Source organism: Vombatus ursinus, unplaced genomic scaffold (genome assembly GCF_900497805.2).
Source record: "Vombatus ursinus unplaced genomic scaffold, bare-nosed wombat genome assembly UNPS02014782.1, whole genome shotgun sequence".
NCBI lineage: Eukaryota > Metazoa > Chordata > Mammalia > Diprotodontia > Vombatidae > Vombatus > Vombatus ursinus.
Window position 1 is genome coordinate 3,800,509 of NW_020954560.1, and position 21,627 is coordinate 3,822,135.

The 21,627-nt window shown below is 43.3% G+C and overlaps 2 protein-coding genes across 10 annotated transcripts in view; one reads left to right on the top strand and one right to left on the bottom strand.

Annotated features, from left to right (window-relative positions):
* The first annotated feature begins 355 nt into the window (after positions 1-355).
* Positions 356-9,735, top strand: TRIM45 (tripartite motif containing 45). Of its 9 annotated transcripts, none has more exons than XM_027866749.1 (7): positions 356-471; positions 697-1,216; positions 3,308-4,041; positions 5,926-6,055; positions 7,153-7,267; positions 8,056-8,102; positions 9,452-9,735. In XM_027866749.1, the coding sequence occupies exons 1-7, from the start codon at positions 441-443 to the stop codon at positions 9,681-9,683; spliced, it is 1,809 nt and encodes a 602-aa protein (XP_027722550.1). In that variant the 5' UTR covers positions 356-440; the 3' UTR covers positions 9,684-9,735. The 9 variants fall into 9 exon arrangements, with proteins under 9 accessions (XP_027722550.1, XP_027722549.1, XP_027722553.1 ...); XM_027866748.1 differs by having other exon boundaries at positions 7,976-8,102; positions 9,452-9,696; XM_027866752.1 differs by lacking the exon at positions 9,452-9,735 and adding an exon at positions 9,202-9,257 and having other exon boundaries at positions 7,976-8,102.
* Positions 9,736-13,323: 3,588 nt separating this feature from the next.
* Positions 13,324-21,627, bottom strand: part of TTF2 (transcription termination factor 2) — a 64,509-nt gene continuing 56,205 nt past the window's right edge. Inside the window, exons 20-24 of the mRNA XM_027866778.1 lie at positions 20,911-20,912; positions 20,560-20,713; positions 19,579-19,661; positions 17,605-17,679; positions 13,324-13,666 (exon numbers count right to left, since the gene is read on the bottom strand). Coding sequence (XP_027722579.1) covers positions 13,522-13,666; positions 17,605-17,679; positions 19,579-19,661; positions 20,560-20,713; positions 20,911-20,912 — 459 coding nt within the window. The 3' untranslated portion in view covers positions 13,324-13,521. The remainder of the gene's footprint in view (positions 13,667-17,604; positions 17,680-19,578; positions 19,662-20,559; positions 20,714-20,910; positions 20,913-21,627) is intronic.

Here is a 21,627-nt window from a genome sequence, read left to right on the forward strand (position 1 = left end):
CCTCTAACCAGTACCGCCCCACCCCTCCTATCCCCTCAGTAAATCCTTCCTCCGGAGGCCCACTCACCTACTTCCTCCACTTTAGTGCCGCCCTCTCCGTTACGTGATTGGCGAAGACTGGAATGGTCCAATGGTGATTGGGAAAGGTCAGTGTCATTCTGAATGGGGGCATGGCGGGGTGCGTGAGGCAAGGGAGGCGGAGGCGGAGGCGGAGGCGGCGGCTAAGCAAACTGAGCCTCGGGGTACAAGCGGCAGGCACTGACTACGTAGAGGGAAGGGGGCGGGGCGTGCGCTGGAGGTTGGCACGTGACAGGGAATGGGGTGGGGAGGAGGGAGTTGCAGGGTGGCCCGTGCTCCTGGGGAGAAGGAGGACCAAGTTGGGGCTGGATCCTTGAGTGGCGGGGTGTAGCAGCTGCTTGGGGAGGGGGCCTGGAGATGTAATGAGTCCCCCACTGACCAGCTACTTTGTAGGTAGAATTGAAGCACAGTGGAAGGGCTTGGGGTGGGGGGGGGGGGCGACGCATCCCTGGGTAATATCCAAATTGGTAAATTGCATGCAGGAGACGTCATCTCCAGGTGTTAGGGAATTGCATTTTCTTTCCCCCTTCTGTTTTTGGCTGTCTGTTTATTAGATTTCTGACTTGGAAGGCATTCCCCTGTTGGGATGGTCCTAACCCCTCTGTTGCTTCATCGTAGGCACGCTTTGGAAAAACCTCTGGGAAATGTCAGAAAGAGAAGCGGACCAGGCGCCCCAGGGGGCTGGGATGCAGCTCTCTAGCCACCCTGCACTTGGAGGCCTAGGCAGGACTCGCTGTCCAATGTGCATGGAACTCTTTAAAGACCCCAGGATCTTGCCATGCTTGCACACGTTTTGCACGACCTGCCTAAAACAGTTAGAGCCCTTCTCTGTCCTGGTGTTGCGACCACCAGACCCAGGAAAAACCTCAGAGGATGCGAGGCTCTGGGATAAGCAGCCCCAACAGCTGGAGCCACAGCTTAGCATCCTGTGCCCAGTCTGTGATACGGAGGTTGATCTGCCTCCTGGAGGAGTGAAGGCCTTAACCATGGACCACCTGGCTATAAATGAGGTGCTGCTACAAAATCTGCAGGAGGACACTCCAGGCGTGGTGTGTGATCTGTGCAGTGACAGGGAAGTGGAGAGTCGATGTCTAACCTGCAAAGTGAATCTCTGCCAGTTCTGCAGCCAGGCTCATAGGTAAAGAAGGGCTCGCCCGTTTGTCCTGGGGCTAAGTGGAGGGGCACAGAGTCCCGGAGAAGAAATTCACTATGGAAAGGACAACTTTCTCTAATAGAGTGGAAGTAAACACTAATCTCTTTTGTGGACCCCAATTCAGTTCAGTGATCATTAAATGCCAAATGCATAGAAGACAACACTGTGTCAGACAAAAAAAGAAAAATCCCTGTCAAAATTTGTCATTTTGTAGATTGAGGAAACTGAAACCCACAGAGGGGAAATGACTTGCTTAAGATCACACAGGTAATAAGTAATAGGCCCAGGACCAGAATGCAGGACTGCTTTTGGATGTCTTAGTATTTGGTGGGCAAACCAACTCCTAGATATTTCTGTGCCCCTGAGGGGACACCGCCCCCCCCCACACACACAATGTTGTTGCTGAATCATTTCAGTCATGCCCAATTCTTCACAACCCTGTTTGGGGTTTTCTTGGCAAGAATACTGGAGTGGTTTGCTCTTTCCTTCTCCAGCTCATTTTGCAGATGAGGAGAGTGAGGCAAACAGGGATAAGTGACTTGTCCAGGGTCACTCAGCTAGTGAGTGCCTGAGTTCATATTTGAACTCAGGTCTTCCTGCCCCTGGGTCTGGCGCTCTTTCCACTGCGCCATGTAGCTGCTCACAGTGGTTCTGTGGCTACAGTAACCCAAGGTATTTGTCCATGATTTTTTTTCCTAGTAGGGCCATCAGAGGAATAGTATGTCTTCTTGTCTTTTAATCTGCAGTTGTGAGATGATCCTTAATAGTCTCTGTCAAACAGGCAGCTGACAGCAGGTCCCTCCCAGGTGACTCTTTCCACAGGCCCCACCTTCTAGCACAGGATCAGGCTTGTTTTACCTTAAATGGATTCCTAGAGGCTGATGGTTTTCTTTATTTAGGATTGGTCACTGATCTGGACCTTTCTTGTGGGGAAGCCGAAAGAAGGCAGCTCATGTCAAAGATGCCATTGACTATTGGGGGCTCTCCTTGTATTCTTCTGATGTCCATTATAAGTGTTTACAAGTAGTAGAGCTCTCTGTTAGGAGCAGCCAAACATCAGGGGTGGTTGTGTAACAGGGAAAACTTTCACGGCTGATTTCGGGGAGTAGCTACTACCTGGAAAAAATGCCCTTCCAGAGCCTTTTACTTGAAATTTATTTGGACTGATTCCCCACAAGCTACTCTATAATTCAGTTCCCTTGCAGGGTCATTGCTGAGTCATTTAGCAGATTTTCCATCTCCTAGTGTAGAGTTTAACTGGAGAGCTTCTCTCCTGTTTGCCAAAGGGCAAACCACTCTGCAGGCTCGTGTTTCAATTTGTTCAGACATAGGCAGAGGGGTGTAATCCCCTTTTTAATTCCCGGTGACCTTTCGGTGACCTTTCGGAATTTACTCCCCCTTGTGCCTTGAGGTGGCTTTTTTCTTAGATGCTCAGACATTTGGGGGGTCAGATATACAGCTGAAATTGCCTAGATTTTAGCATTCTAAGAAAACCATGGACCTAATTTAGAACTTGTCTGTAGGCTGTGTTATAGAGTCTCTGCTGGTTGTCAGAGTTTTAATGGTTTTTGATCAATAGTAGTGGCAAGGAGATGTATTTAAGTGTATTGGAAGGACACATTTCCTAATCAGTTATCCAAGAATGGAATGGGGCCATCTTGGAAGGTAATGGGTTCCCTTTCCAGAAGATTTTCAAATAAAGGCTGGATGACTACTTGTCAGCTATATGGTAGAAGGGGTTCCTAATCGAGTGCTGATAACACTAGATAGCTTCTGAGGTGCCTTCTGCCTCTGAGATTCTGTGGTCACAATTTCTGTGGCACTTGGTATATTCATTCATTCAGTAAACTACTTTGTGTCTTTTTTTTACTGGCAGCTCCTGCACCTTTATGTCTGATCACAAGTCAGTCAGTACAGTGATTTCATTTTTTCGCACAATCAGAAACGTTGAATAATTTGACCTAAAGAAATGGCAGAAGTGGGCTTAGACCCTACAGCCCCCTACGTTGCATAGCCACCACGCATTTTGCTGAGTCATAATCTCCATCTATTCTTGTCCCTGTCTGTTTAACCTAGGAGGCAAAAAAAAACTGCTTCCCACTCTGTCGTGCCCATGAGGGACCCGAAAGGATACAGCCAGATTGGGAGGCCGATTATGTGTTCCATCCACCCTGCTGAGGAGCTGAGCCTGTTCTGTGAGCAGTGTGACCAGCCAGTGTGCCAGGACTGTGTGGTAGGTGAGCATCGGGAGCACACTTATGACTTGATTAGCAACGTTATCCACAAGCATGGGAACTCCATGCAGGAGCTCCTTCACAGCACCCAGCCCCACATGGACACCTTGGAAAGAGCGCTGGCCCAGATCGAGGGTGTGGGCAGTGCCCTCCGGAGCCGCATGGATGCTCTGTCTGCCGACGTCCAGGAGTTTCGTGAAGGCTACATCACCGCTATCAGAGAACACTGTGATCAGTTGCTGAAGCAATTAGAAGACCTCCAGATCCAGAAAGAGAACTCTCTGCACCTCCAGAAGCTCCAGGTGGAGCAGCTGCTGGCAGACCTGAGGACTGGGGTTGAGTTCACTGAACGCTTGCTGAGTAATGGCTCCGACCTGGAGATCCTCATCACCAAGGGGGTTGTGGCGAGCCGGCTGAAGAAGCTCAAGAAAGCCGACTACAGCGTTGGCCCTGGGGTGGACGACGGCATCTGCTTCTCCCCGCAGGAGAAGGCGGGCCAGTATGGTGGCTATGAAGTGTTTGGGGCCATTCTCACCAAAGGGGTTGATCCATCCAAGTGCCTTCTCCAAGGGGAAGGTAAGGAAGCATTTCTTGTTCACCTCTGGATGTCTTTGGGGATGGACTCTTCTTGTACTGCAGGGCATGGCCCAGCACTCACCTTGAGAGCATTTCCCTTCTGATCAGTTTACTGAAGCACAGGGGATCCCATTTGAAAAACTGGACACCTACGTCCTTCTCATCTCGTTACCATGGGAGTCACAGGGAAACATTTTATAGACCTTCTTTAAAAGGTCATGAGGTGTTAATTTTTTCACTTGAGGAAAGTAGCAGTTGCCCAGCTACTCAAAGACTGTGCCTTATTTCTCTAAAGTGGACAGGTATGAGAGCCAGAGAAGGTGACAGCAGTGCCTTAGCAGTCACACTGTGCCCTGTAGTGCCCACGTTATACGTTAGAGTAGGCTCCCAATGGAAGCGGGGGAGACGAGGAAAGAAAGGGCGAATTCTGGAAATTCCATTTGGAATAACAGAATCCTTTTTCCTGTGTTCTGTCCTTAAAGTCAGGTTGGGCTAGAGCTAGAAAGAGCCTTGTCATTTTCCAGGTGAAGCCCAACAGTGGTGACTTGATTTGTCCAAGATCACAACTAGTTAGGGGCAGAATTGGGAACAAAATCCTCTCTCTTGTGTGTTTGAAAACTTCTGTTTTACAACTCAGTCATGTCCCTGAGTCGTCCTTTTTTTTTAGGAAAATCTCTTCCAGAGGATACTGGAAACATTTGGGGTCGCCCAGCAGCCTGTGGAGTAGCCCAAGACAATCCATATCTACGGTTAGCAGGCCAGCAGTAACATTTAGGGTGATCCATAGGGGATCCCCAGGGGAAAGCTGATTCGGGCCATATTCCTCTGGGATTTTCTCCAGTGACCAGAATCCCAGGAGAGGGAGGGCTGGGACCAGAGAACTGTGCTCTTGTGGAATCTAAGTAAGGAACCAGCCTGCTGGAGCTTCCTTGTAGTTTGTGTTACACAGGGTGCCCAGCTTCTTCTGAGGACTATAGCTTCCAGAAGGATTCCTTCCTTCCTGTTCAGTGGCTCACTGAACAGGAAGGAAGGAATCCTTCTATGATTTAGGCATAATTTAGATGCTGCGTCTTCCTCCTTCCTTTCTACATAGCTGGAATTTTGATTCCACATTCACTTTGTTTGTCCCTTGGCCTAAATCTCCTCTCTATCCCAAGACAGACCCTGAATGAGAATAATAATGATTAAGGTAAGGAGTCAGAAAGGAGCCTTTTCTTAATTCTTCCGTTCCTATTACACTTTAGCCTTTCCTAAAGGGAAGCGCATTAATTTGGGGTGTACTGGTCCTTTGACTTTTCTGGGTCTCAATTTCTTCCTCTATTAAAGTGCTACACTAAGTGATCTTTAGGTGATCCCTTATAGCTTTCCTATTTTACCAGTAATCCCAAAAAAGGACAACAGGGACCAGATCCAAATGCCAAGTGGTCTGGTCCATTTTGCAGTTGGCAACGTGAGTTGGAATTGAAGCTGGAGCTGCCTCAGAAAGCTCATAATTGCCCTTAGGGTTCATTTCCTGACTGTGGGTACGGCTCTGCTTCAGGGTTCCTATGGGGTTGCCGTATGACCAGTCTTTCTAGAGGATACCTGGAGATTCTCATTGCCCGAATCTCTGGTTTGGTCTTGGGGGTGGGCTTGAGGTATATTCCAGGGCACACGACCTAAAACCAGCTGCTGCATGACGAGTGACTTGCAGTTAGGGGCAGTCACTCAGTGACAAGGTAGAAAGAATGGCTGTGGAGCAGGCTGAGAAGGCAGGATGAGGCAAAGGTAAATTATTTTTTTTTCTCTAAAGGCTGTGTAGTAAACTGCTGTCTAATAAAGTACTTTCAGTCCTTTAAATTTGTTCTTTTGCAGTAATTATTTACTTAATGCTTACTTCTTCAGACATCCACAAAGCTTGGGAGAAGCAGCAAGTCACTTTCACCCTGCTCTGCAGAGATATTTTGGGGAAGCACATGGACAGAGGAGGAGAGCACATCAGAGTGAGCGTCGGCCATAAAAATAAGAAGGACTGGTTGGTATCCGACAGCTAAGTTTCACGGGTAACACACACCTAGAACTGAAAACTCCAGACTCCCAGTATCTGGGGATACAGGTGCAGTGACCATCGTCATATAGGCAAAGCTGCCTGCCCTCTGGGGTGCTTTGGAAATTCCATTTAAAAGTGATGATTCCCATTGGCTACGCCTTTCCCTCTCAGGAGAATGTTGTCTGGGTGGGGGTGAGAGCAGGAGGTCATTCTTCAAAGGTTACGTCAGACCAGGTGTTACATGATTCTTGTGACCATACGCAGTTTGCTCTCGTGGGGGCACTCTCTGAGACCCATATATCTCTAGACTTTAATCTGTGCTGGACTGATGAGTATCTGCTTTGCTACATAATAATATTGAGAGTACATTGTTCTTGTGCCAGGAGAGGATGGAACAAAGAGGAAGAAAATTCATATAGAAAGAATAGGATAAAATTATCTGGGATTAGAATCATAGAAATAGTTTTGGAGATGAAAGGGATCTCAGCAGTAATTAACACCCCTCCCTCTGCATTTCTTTGAGGAATGAGCCAGCATGTTATATTGCAGACTACTTGCTGGGGACTCAGTGGACCTGGGTTCAGCTCCTACCTCTGATATGATGTGGCCTAGGCAAGTCACTCACCTCCCTGGAGCTCAGTTACTCCGCTATAAAGTTAGGGAGTGGATGGCTTTAGAAGCGGATGGTCTCAGAGGCTGTCCGGTCCAGCCCCTTCTGTTACGGATGAGGAAATCAAGGACCAGGGAGAGCTAATGTGTGTAAGGTCATTGAGTTACTGGGAGTTAGAGATGAGACTCAAACCCAGGTCCAGGATCTGACTTAAGGACATGGTGTAGATGGTCACTGAGGTCCCTTACAGCTCTAGCGTCTGTGTCAGCTCTGGTTTATGCTACTTGTTCGGGTGTGGAATTAACTGGAAGACGTGGTAACTCTCCAGTGACCTTCCTCAGCTTCCTGACAACAGGGAAAGCTTATGGAGTGATTCCCTTGGCCTTTGGGGACCCCTAAGTGTAGTCAGTTTCTATAACTGGTGCTCAGGCATGTGTGAATGAGTCTTTCTTGAACTCTTGTCCCCATTCAGTGTTCTTAAGACGATGGTCCAGGATAACAGCAATGGGACTTACACTATTTCCTTTGTCCCCGAGGAGCCCGGCCCCTACACTGTGTGCGTCTGTGTCAGAGGGCAGCATGTCCAGGTGAGTGAGACGGCCACTGGCAGTTAGGCTGCCCTGATCACCTTCACCATCATAGCCCCTTACCCCTGAGGACGGTCCTTTTCCCATCACACACAGACCTCCTCCTTCCTTGGTTGGCCACCTTGGAGGTGCTTGAAATAGGATCTGTAACAGGATTACCCCGATGGTGAATAAAGGATGCGCCTTGGAGACAGGGTGACGTGAATGATCACAAGAGGTCCCTGCACTCACCCTGTCTCTTCTTCGTTTAGTTCGTTCTTTCTTAATCAGGTATCGTGCATCACAATGTCCCTAACAGTGGAGTGGTCCTCATTCCCCAAACTTGAGGCCTTCTGGCCTTACTGGAAGAGTTCAAGGAGGGTTGTGTCCACGCCACTTTGCCCACCTTGTATTGGTTTGGGACAGAGATGTTCTGTCATAGACATTGAGGTGGGAGTTGTCCAGTTTTTCTATCCATTACATGTAAGAACGTGACATTTTAGATCTGAGCTGTAGAAAGTGGTAGTAAGCAGTCTAGACAGCTGACTGGGATCCTGCATTTCTTCCTGGGCATTTAGCAATGTTGGGTAGATAGGATGTAGAGATACTTGTAGTTTGATATAGGATTCACTTCAGAGATTGGAGTTAACTCATGCAGAAATTAAACCATCACTGATAATCATTTCCCAAATGGAGAGCCTGTCCTCTAACACAGTTATGGTTTTGTAGGGCTCGCCATACAAAATGATAGTGAGGAGAAAGTTCCGCCAACACCAGGGCATCTTTCATTGCTGCTCATTCTGTTCCAGTGGGGGCCAGAAGAGTGCCCGGTGTGCCTGTGGAGGAACCATGGCAGGTGAGGTGCCCCAGCATCTGAGCACATGTGGCAGGACCTACATTCCTCTTCCCATGTCTTGCAGCCATTGGATTTGATGACCAACTGACTTAGTTGTGGGTCTAGGAGACACAGGACGTCCTTGTGCACATTGGTCTGGAGGGTTCTCTTAAGAACTAGGCTGCAGTTTGAGAACTTCCTAGTTATGCCGTGAGGCAGCTGATCCTGACTTTGGTGTGAACCCTAGAGGGCTGAGCCATGTCAGACGGGAAAAATAATTCAGTTAGACCACTTCTGGTTCTGCTCGTGGAAGGGAGGTTTGTTCAGAGATTTCTTTGGCACAGTGGTAGACCAGAAAGTAGATTTCAGAAGGTCCACCCCTCTCCTGCACTCACTCATTCATTTCTCTCCACCTTCTCTCCACTTTTCCTTATCTGTTATTCCCTTTCGGCCAGGCTTCACTCAACTTGGTACAAAGGGAAAAGTGCTGGTTCTGCAGTCAGAGAACCTGGGTTCTGGTCCTGCCTCTGATTCTTACTCTCCACGTGATCTTGGACAAGTCACTCTCCCTGGACCTCAGATTATTTTCTAAAATGAGGGAGCTGGACTAGAAAGGTCCTGAGGTCCCAGCTATCTGCAGTGCTTGTCCTAGCTGCTGTATACTCCTGGCTATGTACTGATTAAGTAATATGATTAAAATAATGATTCATAATAACTAATTTAGGGCAGCTGGGTGGCACAGTGGGTAGAGGGCTGGGCCTGGAGTCAGGAGGATGTGAGTTCAAACCCACCCTCAGATACTTACAGCTGTATGACTCTGGGAAAGTCACTTAATCCTGTCTGCCTCCCCCCAAAACAAACCACATTACCTTTCTTATCTACCAACTTATTTAAGATAAAAGTTCTGGCTAACATGGTTGTTGATCGATAGATCAGGTGACAATGTTGATAAAGCACTGTGTTAATAACCTCTAGGTGCTTCAGTCAGCAGTTGTTGTTAGCAGTATCTTGACTACAGTTACTGAACTTCATGCTGTACCATGGCCAAAGCTGACTATGTTAAGAGTTGATTTGCAGGGCTTTCTTTCTGAAAGCTGCTGCTTGGTCTCCCTTCCACCAGACCGAGGCTTCTGCTGATCAGTTAACAAGAAGCTTTCATTAAGCATCACTCTGTACAAGGCACAGGGCTAAGTGCTGGAAAGAGAAAATGAAACAGTCCCTGCCCTCCAGGATCTCACCTTCTGTCAAGGAAAACCATCATGCAAAAGTGGATAGAAAATATGGACAAAGACTTGCCTTTGGGAAGCCTCATTCCCGTCGGAACTTTTAGAGCCCAGTCTAATTCTCGCTCTCTTGTTTGTGCGGGGCAGGTGGGTACCAAGGTTGTGGACATGGACACAAAGGTCACCCAGGCTGCCATCATTGGTCGTGCTGTGGAGCTACAAAGGAGAAGTCGGACTGCTCGTGGAGAGTGGAGGCGGGGAGTTCCCAGAGGAGCCTGGTCAGGACGGTGGCACTCTGAGTTATCTGATGATGAAAAGGCCGAGATTGCATGATTGTCACTTAGCAGGAAGTCCCCAGGCCTTGTGGCAGAGCTGCTGATTAATTCTGAAGAAACCACTAAAATAAATGCGCCTTATCTTACCATCTAGATCAGTGCATCTGTGTGTTACTGAGGTGATGGCACCCGAATGAAGCTTCGGACTACGTGGTTTTGTGTCACTGTTACAGTGTCTCACGGCGTGTCCTTTATTACAAGGGAAAGACCACATGGATTCATGGCTTGGCACGTTATCACCACTACTTCCTATTAGTAGTGCTATTCCTTCCTGTAGTAGTGCTATTACCACTACTACATCCACGGCATGTCTCTTGCCGATGGCAGATCAACAGCATCATCTTCGTCTGCAAAGAGGCTGTGCGGATAGATAATAATCATGAAAAAAGGATATTTTCCAATCTAAATAGAGCTTTCCTTTCCATAGCTACTATTTTCAGGCGAGTAGAGTTGTTGTTCAGTCATTTCAGTTGTGTCTGACTCTTTGTGACCCCATTTTTTTGGCAAAGATACTGGAGTGGTTTGCCATTTCCTTCTCCAGCTCATTTGACAGATGAGGAAACTGAGGCAAACAGGGTTAAATGACTCGCCCAGAGTCACACAGCCAGGAAGTGTCTGAGGCCAGATTTGAACTCAGGAAGATGAGCTTTTCTGACTCCAGGCCCTGCACTCTATGCACTATGGTGCCACCTAGCTGCCCCTACTGGCTAAAAATCAAGGTATGTTTCTTGCTGATGGTAAATTAATATCATCATCTTAACCTCCAAAGAGGTTTTGCTACTATATGATAATCATGGGGGAAAAAAAGGATACTTTCTAATTTAAATAGATTCTCCTATCCAGAGCTGGATATCTCAGGCTCCTAGAGTTAGAGATATACATACCTTATGTTAAACTTGCAAGATCTCCTTTTGGTTAATAGGAGCAATAATAACTTTAATATGTAGTCAGATAACCATTTTACGTCTTTGTGGTAGTTTTCTGCTCTGAGGTTGAAAGAAGACTGGTTGTAATTTAGCATTAAACCTGTTTTGTACACTTTATCTCAGATGCCTTTTGGAATACATACAGATAAACTAGACGTCTCGTGTGTACCTCATTTAGCAAAATGCTACATAAAATAATCCGGCCTTTTCTCAAATGCTTGTCTTACTGAGTTGTTTTCCAAGAGACAGTTTATGTAACTGCAAGTAGCCAGGACTATTCTGATTGCCTCAAACATGAAGAGAATAGCTCCTGGTGAAGAAGCCTGGTTGGATTCATTCCCCTCCCCCACCCCACCCTGGGCTATTAATGAATCCAGTTCAGAATCTGAAAAACTGAAGGAGGGGAAATGTACCATCTGCTTCAGATCAGGGCGCATTGGAAATTGGGTAACACTGTTATTTGTTAAAACCTCCTAATACAACAAAAAAATCTTAATATATATTTCTAAGCTTTGCAGACCTTCAAGTGCTGTATAAATGTAGCTAGAATTACTTAACTGAACAAGATATTTCTTGTAAAAATTCAAGTACAAGCAGAAAAAATGGACAACTTGTGAGAGCAAATGAATTACAAAATGTTATCTTTAGAACTTCAGCTCTCCTTTGTGGCAAAGCCAAGACTTAGTGATTCAGGAAGCTTTCTGAGGGCAAGGCAGGAAATGGCTTCAAGGAGATCAACTTTAATTTGTCAGTATTTAAGTACCAGTATACCAGGTGCCCCCAAAATTTTTAATGCTCTTTTAATCTTTAATAACTTCAGAAGCAGAGGTGCTACAATTTACAAAAAAAATTTAAAATTTTGAAATATTGATGTTTCTTATTCAGATTCGACATTAACCACCATCTTGTGCTATCACTCTAGTTAATGTCAAACTTTATGAAAACTTTCTACAGCTGCTGCTCTGTGACTGAAAGGATGGCATTTGTAATCCAGACCTTCAGCTCATTCGGAGAATAAGGTTCTGGTGCATATATGACAGTTGTGACATGATGCTACTCCCTCAAAAAAGTCAAGTGGCCAAGGAAGAGGACCTCCTCTACCAATCCACTGGTCTGTGAAAGTGTCATCTAGAAACTATCACACATACATTGTGTGACATGGTGCCCCATTCGTTAAAACTAAAATAAGAGAAATTTGAATAATAAAACTTTTAAGTAATTTTTTAAGTCTGTAGTAATTATACTTCTAAACTTATTAAAGCTTAAGACTGCACTAAGATTTTCAGGATACCCTGTATATAAAGGGATGTTATGACAAAGTACACATTTGATGCTATAGCTGAACTACCGACAAAAGCTTACCTTCGTTGAAACCTTAAAACAGCAGCACAGCACTGCTGAATGAAAGACAACTCTTTCCTTGTGCCATAGTCCTTAGCCCCTTCCTCCCACCTGCTCCTCTCCTCCCCACCAAGGGATTGTAGTTGTGGGGTTATCTGTCTCAATAGGGAAGGAAAGGGTGGTTGAACTAAAGATCAAACATTCATGCCTTATTCAGTTAACATAAAAAAGGCCTTAGGTTTCTTAATTCCAAGTACTGTATGAGGGCAGAAAGGAACCAATGGAGCAGAGAAGCCACTGGCTGGGTATTGTATTGTCTGTTATAACATGTAGTTGACCCCTTTCTATTTATCGTGTGTGTGTGATAAGTTTTTGGTTTGAATAATGCCCAGAAATAGCCTAAAAGCACAATAATCCTCACTTTCGCATTTTTGTGGTAAGAGCTCCTCAAATCCTACTATAATTCTTCATGGATTTCCTCTAAAGTAGCAGTCCTATACAATAAAGAATAGTAGCTATAAGCGCACCTTGTATCAATTTTCTGGCAATGTTAACTTTTATAAGATGACCAGAAAAAGAAACTGTACTTAGTGGCACCCAACACAACTAGACGAGTATCTTTAGGCAGTTTGGGGTCAGCTTGGAGCCATGCTAAGCAGCGCCAACAAGAACAAAGCATGACTTGCCAGAGGCTGCAAAGCAGTGGTCAACAAACCCCAGCAGCTGGACGGCACAGGGGCCAAAGGAAAGTTGATGTCTAAAGTTACCTTCCTTTCTTATAGTTCAGAATGATCCCCTGCTAATATAAGCTCTTTTCAAGGAGTCTCTCAAGAACATATCTCCAAAAGCTGCCATTTTGTAACCTGGGGGATAGCTCTTGTGTATTTGCAGAATGCCCTAGTTTAAGCAACTCTCCACTAAAGAGAAGAGGGAAAAATCTCTTTAGAAACAATGTCAAAAAAACTCTGAGACACCACCTCACACCCATCAAATTGGTTAAGATGTCAGAAAAGGAAAACGACAAATGCTGGAGGGGATATGAGAAAAGAGGAGTTGTGAACTGGTCCAACCATTCTGGAGAACAATATGGAATTATGCCCAAAGGGTTATAAAACTGTTTACCCTTCGACCTAGCAATACCACTACTAGGTCTGTATTCCAAAGAGATCAAAGAAAAAGGACCCACATGTACAAAAATATTTATAGAAGCTCTTTTCATGGTGTCAAAGAATTGGAAACTGAGGGGGTGCCCATCAGTTGAGGAATGACTGAACGAGTTATGGTTTATGAACGTGATGGTTGTGCTGTAAGAAATGATGAAGGGGAAGCTTTCAGAAAAACCTGGGAAGACATATATGACCTGATAGAAAGTGAAGTGAGCAGAAGAATAATCTACATAGTAACAGCAATACTGCAAACATAATTAGTTGTGAAAGACTTAGCAACGTTGACCAATACAATGATCCACCATAACTCCAAAAGAATCATGATGTAAAATATTATCTACTTCAGATAGAGAATTGATGGACTCAGGGTGCAGATGCCCAAACAAATCAACATAGAAACATCTGAAAATTCCCCAGCTAGGTTGTTCAGTTCTGTCTTAGATGGAAAATTAAATGCCAAAGAGGATTTTGAGGTCAGCAAGAGTGAGCTTGGTGAAGGATTCCCCAGATCCAGACAGAACCTGTGTAGCTAAATCCTTCTTCTTGGTCTGAAGGTGCGAGATCTTTTCTTCTACTGTGTCCTCACAGACAAACCTAAAAAACCCAAAACATAACATAATTTTCCTTAGACTGCATGAAAAAAAAAAAAAACAGCCAAAAAAACCTGACATAACTTGAAACTTGTGTACTAGTCTTTTCATGGAAATCTCTGAGAGGTTCTTATTTCTCCAGTGCCTAGACAACTGACAAACTCTTGACTAAATTCAAGTCATTCTTGAAAAATGTGACTCCAGATGCCTTTCTATTTTCTTTTGAAACCAAAATAGTGGAGGAGGACTGGGTGAGCAAAAGGCACACCTGTGTAAGGTATAGAAAGTCTAGCTTCCACATACCTTGCTCCATTCTGACAGGTCAGAAGGTCACAAAGCGTACTGGATTTAGTCAGGCACAACACTGTATCTAGCAACAGGGCCTGGGGACATCCTCTATCAGAATCAGATCTGAGAACATGCTCTGCGGTTCAGGGTAAGTGCCAAAGAACTTTCCATTGGCTCCCCTTATTAAAATGAGGCTTGCCTCAATAATCCACAGTTGGATGTCTGCTTTTTGTGGTACAAAATAAGTACTCTAAAGTTCCCCTAAATGCATTTCTATTTCTTTACTGATTATGAGCCCCACGAATGACAAGCCTTAGCAACCTGCAATACAATGTAAAGGAATTCAACAACTTAATTAAGTACCTACAATGTGCAGGATACTGTATTGAGGAAGATAAAAATGTGTGACCCCTGTCCACCGGATCAGTAACTGGAAGAGAACTCAGAGGTTGAGTCCAACCTGTAGATGCACAGGCATGCCCTCTACAACATCCTCAGAAAGTGGTCATCCAGGAAGTGGCAGGGAGCCCAATATCTCCTGAGACAGAGGGTTTCAGGAAAGACTTCTTGCAGTAGAAAGATTTAAGCTAAGTCTTTTGGGATGGGTAAGATTTCAGACAAAGCTGAATGGTTTAATGAACATAGAGTCAGCTTACTGCTGAGTCAAGAAGACTTGTGTTCACACCTTCCTCTGACACATAATGGTTGTGTGATCCTGGGCAAGTCATCTAACCTGTCAATGCTCCCACAAAACTCTCAGGGCTGTAAGTTACAAAATAATTCGACAGTCTGTGTTGGGAGAGAGAGTTTACCCCACTAATTAATTCACTGATGCAGAGTTTTGTTCCCCTACCCTAAAATGTGAACAGGCCCAAAGGATGGAAGTTAAGTCCTAGGAGAGGGGATGCAAATCAATTAACATGCCGATGGAATAGTACAAGTAATTAGTAGTTCACTTTGGCACGGACAGAGACTATAAAAAGGTTTATCGAGTGAGAAAAGGCTGGAAAGGTAGTTTGGCACCAGGTTCTGGAGTGTTCTAATGCTGGAATAAGGAATTTGAACAGTGTGATGTAGGGGAAAGAGCACAGTGTATGTGGAGTCTAAGGATCTGGATCTGAATCTCAGCTCTGTCACTTCTGTAACTCACAATCTCTCATTTGTAAAATGAAGGGCAAAAAAAATCACTAAATTAATAAATAAATTTAGGTAGTGGGTTTAAAAAAAAAACCCAAATAAACCCTTAGCTTTGATTTAAAAAAGAAAGGAAAACCAAATTACTAGTATCAAAAAATGAAAAAATTCACAACAAATGAAGAAATAAAGGGTATTATTAGAAACTATTTTGTCTAACTACATGTCAATAAAACCAAAAACTTAAATGAAATGGATGAATATTTACAAAAATGTAACATACCTAGATGAACAGAATAGGAGATAGGGAATTTAAACAACTCAATCTCAAAGAAATTGAACTCCCAAAGGAAAAAAAAAAAAGGACCAAATTCTATCAAACACTTGAAGAACAATGAATTCCAATATTATACAAACTGTTTACAAAAACAGGAAAATAAGGAATCCTACCAAATTCCTTTTAAGATATAAATATGATCTTGAAACCTTAACTAGGGAGTCAAAAAAGAAAAAAAAAACTATACACCAATATCCTTAATGAACCCTGATACAAAAATTTTAAGTTAAATGTTAGCAAAGAAGCTAAAACAACATATCACAAAGATTATACACTATAAACAGTTTAGATTTCAGGGTTGGTTTAATATTAGGAAAACAATAAACATAAGTGACCACATTAATAACAACAATTACATGATTATATCAAGAGATGCAAAAAAAGCTTTTGATAAAGTATAAAACATCCATTTTTGTTGAGGAAAAGAAAAACCTAAAACATAGGAATAAATGGATCCTTCTTTCACAGGATAAATTGTACTTATCTAAAATGAAGAGCCAGTATTAAATGTAAGGATAATTAATGACAGTCCTCATCAAACTAGCAGGATATAAAAAAAATCCACACAAATCATCAGCATTTCTGTATAATATCAACCAAATCTAACAGGAAGAGGTAGAAATTCCATTTAAAATAACTACAGAATGTATAAAACTCTCAGGAGTCTTATCTACCAAAATCCACAAAGGAACTAAATGAATATACTTACAAAACACTGTTTAAGGAAATAAAGACCTAAATAAATAGAGATATACTAACTGCTCCTGGGTAGGCCAAGATAATATAAAAAAAAAGTTGACAATACTACTTAAACTAAGGTATTTATTCAGTGTCATGCCAAATTACCAAAGGATTACTTTTTAGAACTAGAAAAAAAATAACAAAATTGTTTGGAGGAGCATAAACGTCAAGAATCTCAGGGGATATAATGAAAAAGTGGGCAGAAAGGGTATTACTAGATCTCAAGCTATACTAGAAAGTAGTAATCACCAAAACAATTTGATCCTGGTTAAAAAACAGAGAGATTGATCAGTACATAATCAATGTGGGTCCACAATACACTGAAATAGACAAACCTAGTAGTGTAGTATTTGATAAATCCAAAGATACTGGACTTACTACATGTCAAAAACTGATGAGAAAACTGACTGTTTAGCTGGCAGAAATTAGGTTTAGACTAACCTCACACCATATGCCAACATAAACTCCAAATGGACACATGCTCTTAAACTGTGGGCTTGCAACCCCATGTAGGGTTGTGACCCACAGTTTAAGATGTGCTGAAGGGGTCGTGTGAAGAAAAATGTAAGAAGCTCTGATCTAGACATAAAAGGTGACATCATAAATTAAAGGAACAAGGAAGAAATTACTTTTGAGAACTATGGAAAGGGAGGGAGCTCATGACCAAACAAGATAGCAAGGATCACAGAAGATAGAGAAGACAATTTTGATTACATAAAATTTAAAAGTTTTTGCACACACACAAAAAGAGAACATTAATGCTGCTAAGATTAGAAGGGAAACAGTTACATGGTTAAAAAAAAATATATACCTTTGCAGTAAATTTCTCTAATGGAGATATGATTTCTAATATATATACTGATTCAAATTTATAAGAATTAGGGCCATTTCCCAATTGATAAATGGTCAAAGGAGATGAATAGGCAGTTTTTGGAGTAAGAAATCCAAGCTATCAATACCCATATATAAAAAAAGTGCTCCAAACAACTAGAGAAATGAAAATTAAAGGAACTCCGAGGTTCCACCTCACATCCATAAAATTGGCAAAGTTGATGAAAAGGGAAACTGACAAATTCTGGAGAGACTGTAGGAAAACAAACACACTGATGCATTACTGTCAAAGCTGTGAATTGGTCTAGCCATCCTGGAAAGCAATTTGCAACTATGCCCCAAAAGTTAATTAACTGTGCAATACTCTCTAATCCAACAATACAACTACTAGGCCTATTCACCAAGGAGATCAAAAGAAGAAGAAACGGTCTTATATATACGAAAAATATTTATAGCAGCTCTTTCCTGTGGTAGCCAAATAGTTGTTGAACACATACATAAATCATTTCAAACCAATAAACAGAAGGTAGAAGAGTTCTTACTCTGTCCAAAGAAGGCAGAGTAACCTGTCAAAAAGAGAATCTTAGAAGGCCTGAAAGATCATTTCTCACCTGTGTATGACCACATCTTTTTTCTGTCCAACTCGGTAAATTCGGTCACTAGCTTGGTCCTCAAGTGCTGGATTCCTGCCAGGGATGAGAGGAAAAAACAAAGGTTTCAGCAACTTGAACTGTACCTGTCTAAATGATCCTAAAAACTTGCTCTTCAGTATCTCACAGTAATACTGTGTAATCATCTATCCTCTCCACATTTTTTGGATTGAGGTAACTCTGTCCCTTAATAATTCTTTGCCCTGTTATTATTTTAGAACTGTTAGCTACTGAGGCAAGGGTAAGATTAGACCCATCTCCAAAGAGTCAAACTGTCTTGCTGCTCAAAAATATCAATTTTCTTTTGTTTGGTTTTTTTTGTTGTTGTTTTTGTTTTCGGTGAGGCGATTGGGGTTAAGTGACTTGCTCAGAGTCACACAGTAAATGTTATGTGTCTGAGAACAGATTTGAACTCAGGTCCTCCTGCCTCCAGGGCCGGTGCTTTATTCACTGCGCCACCTTGCTGCCCCCAAAATATCGATTTTCAGCCCCAATCTCTCCTCTACTACTTTCTCTCAACATTTCAGTATCTCACTCTTTTTTTTTTTTTTTAAAAGAGAGCAAACAGTATGCTTCCATCTGCATTCAGACTCCATGGTTCTTTTTCTGGATGTGGATAGCATTTTCCATCATGAGTTTTTTGGAGCTGTCTTAGATCCTTGCATTGCTGAGAAGGGTTAAGTTTATCAAAGTCAGTCATTGCCCAATGTGGCTGTTACTGTGTACGATGTTCTCCTGGTTCTGCTCATTTCACTTAGTATCAGTTCATGTAAGTCTTTCCAGGTTTTTCTGAAGTTTGCCTGCTCATCATTTCTTATAGCACAATAGTCTTCTATTACATTCATATACCACAACTTGTTCAGCCATTCCCCAATTGATGGGCATCCCCTCAATTTCCAATTCCTTGCCACCACAAAAAGAGCTGCTATAAATATTTTTGTACATGTGGATCCTTTTTCTATTTTTATGATCTCTTTGGCATACAGACCTAGAAGTGCTATTGCTGGGTCAAAGGGTATGCACAATTTTATAGCCCTTTGGGCATAATTCCAAATTGTTCTCCAAATGGTTGGATCAGTTCACAACTCCACCATCAGTGTTTTACTCTTTAAAATTCTATGCGAATCATCTTCAGTTTCAGGAACTGCCATGATTCTTTACCAGATATTGCTTATTCAATCTTCCCTCATGAAGACCTGTGTGGTACCAAGCACAGTAAAGCCTGAACCTAATTTCCCAGAGCTCAACACAGTATGGTAGCTCTAAGTGTGCCGATTTTAGGTTGGTGAGGACTGAAGCATAGCAAGAGTCCCTGGGAGCACTATTCATTATGTAAATTCCTGATCAGAGCAACAGTCAAGAACACAAAAGATAATTATTAAAAATTCTCACAGCACCTGACTAATTCACTCATATTTATATGCAAACAGGGTATAACTGTGTTACTGGTCTTTACCCTGCCAAGTCCAACACAAACACTAACGGACAGTTGCCGTATTAAGTGTATTTCAGCTCCCTTTACACGTAATTGAAAGTTCTTCATTTTTTTTCAGAGTAAGACTTTTTTTTTTAAATCCTCCCAAGGTGAAATGTTCTTGGGCCCCAGAAAACGTATTTGGAAACTGGCACGTTTTGTTGCAGCTGAAACTGACAGGTGTTTGCTCTCAGCTGCCAGGAATGGCCCTGCTTCAGTTACCATGGCAACAGATGTGAGCTTTAGCAATCAAGTGGAAGACTTTAAGTTATCATTTGAAATCTTACTCAAGAATTCTGGGAACTACCCCTCCCCCCCAAAAAAACACACTATGTTTATAAGCAAACACACATCCATGTACAAAGCACAGGCACTTCTGGAGAGTAAAGAGACAACTCAATGAATAAGGCAGATCCCTCCCTTCCACTCTGTCCTACATAACAAAGGAAAGCAGTTGGTACCAGTGCATATCCAGAAGAAAAAGGTGGTTCCCTCCCGTTAGGTTCAGTCCAACGCCTCCAGCCAAGAGAGAGATCAGCATGACCTTCAAAAGGAAGCACATGTCACTACTCCTGAAAGGCCATCACGCTCATTCCATGGGCTGCTGCTAGATTTCCTCCTCTCACCAATTATTGCATGATTCCATGGGGATCACAAGATCTTTCCATCACTTCCTCTTTTTAAACCGCCCCCCCCACCCTACCCCCCTCACCCTTTCCCTGTTCCAATCACCCTTTCCCTGTTCCAATCAGCCAGACATCAAAAATAAAGCCAGTGTCTGTGAAAGCACAGTGCTATGCTGAAATACAATATCCTACCTGTAAGCTCAGCTTGAGTCAGGTACAAAGCTGGAGCTTCGATACACAGTTCAGATGAGCCTGCCACACCACCCTATCTGCTCTTAACAGTTTATGAAGATGGAGAACCCCAGGAAAAGCAAAGTCCTTACAAAAAGCGCCATGTTAACAAATACGTAGGAGGAAATAATCCTATGTTCAGAATTGGGGTATTTTGCTAGTGTCCAAAAATTCGTGCTCTGTAGGGGAAGTAGGCTTGAGTCCAACTCTCAACCTATGTGTATTTGCCAAAAAAGAGCCAGCCATTTCGGATGCAATTATAGATTCTGTTTAATGGTAACTAAACTTGTGTTGATATCAGAGACTGGCAATCCTATTGTTAGCAATAAATTAGCTCTTAGAACTCTTGACATCAAAGCACCACGAAAAAAAAGAATGGGATCTATGAAGCCAAATGTCACCTGTGAGAGAACTAGTACCTTTTGGCAAGGCTGAAGGCTGTGACAGCCTCATACTGTCACTGTTAGCTTACTTCTTTGTAGACACTCAGTATCAAATTGACCAATCTGTGCCCTGGTGAGAGAAATTACAGACTGCTGATCTTCAAGAGATTTCAGTTAGCAATTTTCAGGACCCATTTCCTACCTGGGGCCCCCCACAGCTGTTGTTGAAGGCCTCTACCAGGTCGATCCTCTGTTTGGGATTGACAGAACCATCAATGGTAGCATAAGTCAGCCCACGTCGCTGAAGATGCAGAGCTACAATTTTCAGCATGCAGGTCCATTGAGACACAATGACACTAAAAGATAGTAAAGGGAACAAATACAACACGTTCTAACTCAGTTGATAGGTGTCAGGATCCCTGTTATGCGTGGCCTCTAGGCCCCAGGTAGAAGAATGGGTTTCTGCTTATGTATCATCCCCAGATCCCTATAAATCTGATACAGGGGAAAGACCACTGGCTCTAAAGACAAAGGACATGGGTTCAGATCTCACCTCTGATGCAATCAATCAACAAGCAATTGAGTACTTGGCAGCCGTTGTTGTTTGTCAGTCTATCCGACTCTTCTGACCCCGTTTGAGGTTTTCTTGGCAGAGATACTGGAGTGATTTGCCTTTTCCTTCTGGCTAGAGCTGGAGCTCATCTGACAGATGAGGAAATTGAGGCAAACAGGATGGAGTGACTTGCCCACACAGCTAGTGTCTTTTTCTTTTTCTTTTTTTTGGTGAGGCAATCGGGGTTAAGTGACTTGCCCCAAGGTCACACAGCTAGTACGTGTCAAGTGTTTGGTCTGAGGCCAGATTTGAACTCAGGTCTTCCTGACTTCAGGGCCGCTGCTCTATCCACTGCGCCACCTAGCTGCCCCCTAAGGTACTGTCTTTCTGACTCTGGCCTGGCACTCTATGCACTATGGGGCCACCTAGTTAGCTGCCCATTAAGTACTTATTAGGTACCATAAACTCTGCACAAGTCACTTAACCTCCCTGAGCCTCAGCTCCCTCACCTGTAAAATGATGGGGTTGGAGCAGATAGCTGGGGTTGCTTCCAGCTCTAGATCTGTGCTTCCTTATGCCTGTCTCTGGCTCTTCTTGCCACGGCCAAACCCTTTCCTTGTGACCTCAGTCACATCCACTGAAAGCTTTCTCCATCAGTTATCCCCCTCTGTTCTTCTTCTTCTTCTTCTTCTTCAGTGTTTCCCTTGCTGGAGGCTC

Excerpts from the sequence above, each read along its gene's own strand:
- TRIM45 (XM_027866749.1), top strand. The coding sequence starts at position 441 with ATGAGTCCCCCACTGACCAGCTACTTTGTAG. Across the intron at positions 4,042-5,925 it reads GTGCCTTCTCCAAGGGGAAG|ACATCCACAAAGCTTGGGAG; the intron begins GTAAGGAAGCAT and ends TTACTTCTTCAG. Across the intron at positions 6,056-7,152 it reads CATAAAAATAAGAAGGACTG|TGTTCTTAAGACGATGGTCC; the intron begins GTTGGTATCCGA and ends GTCCCCATTCAG.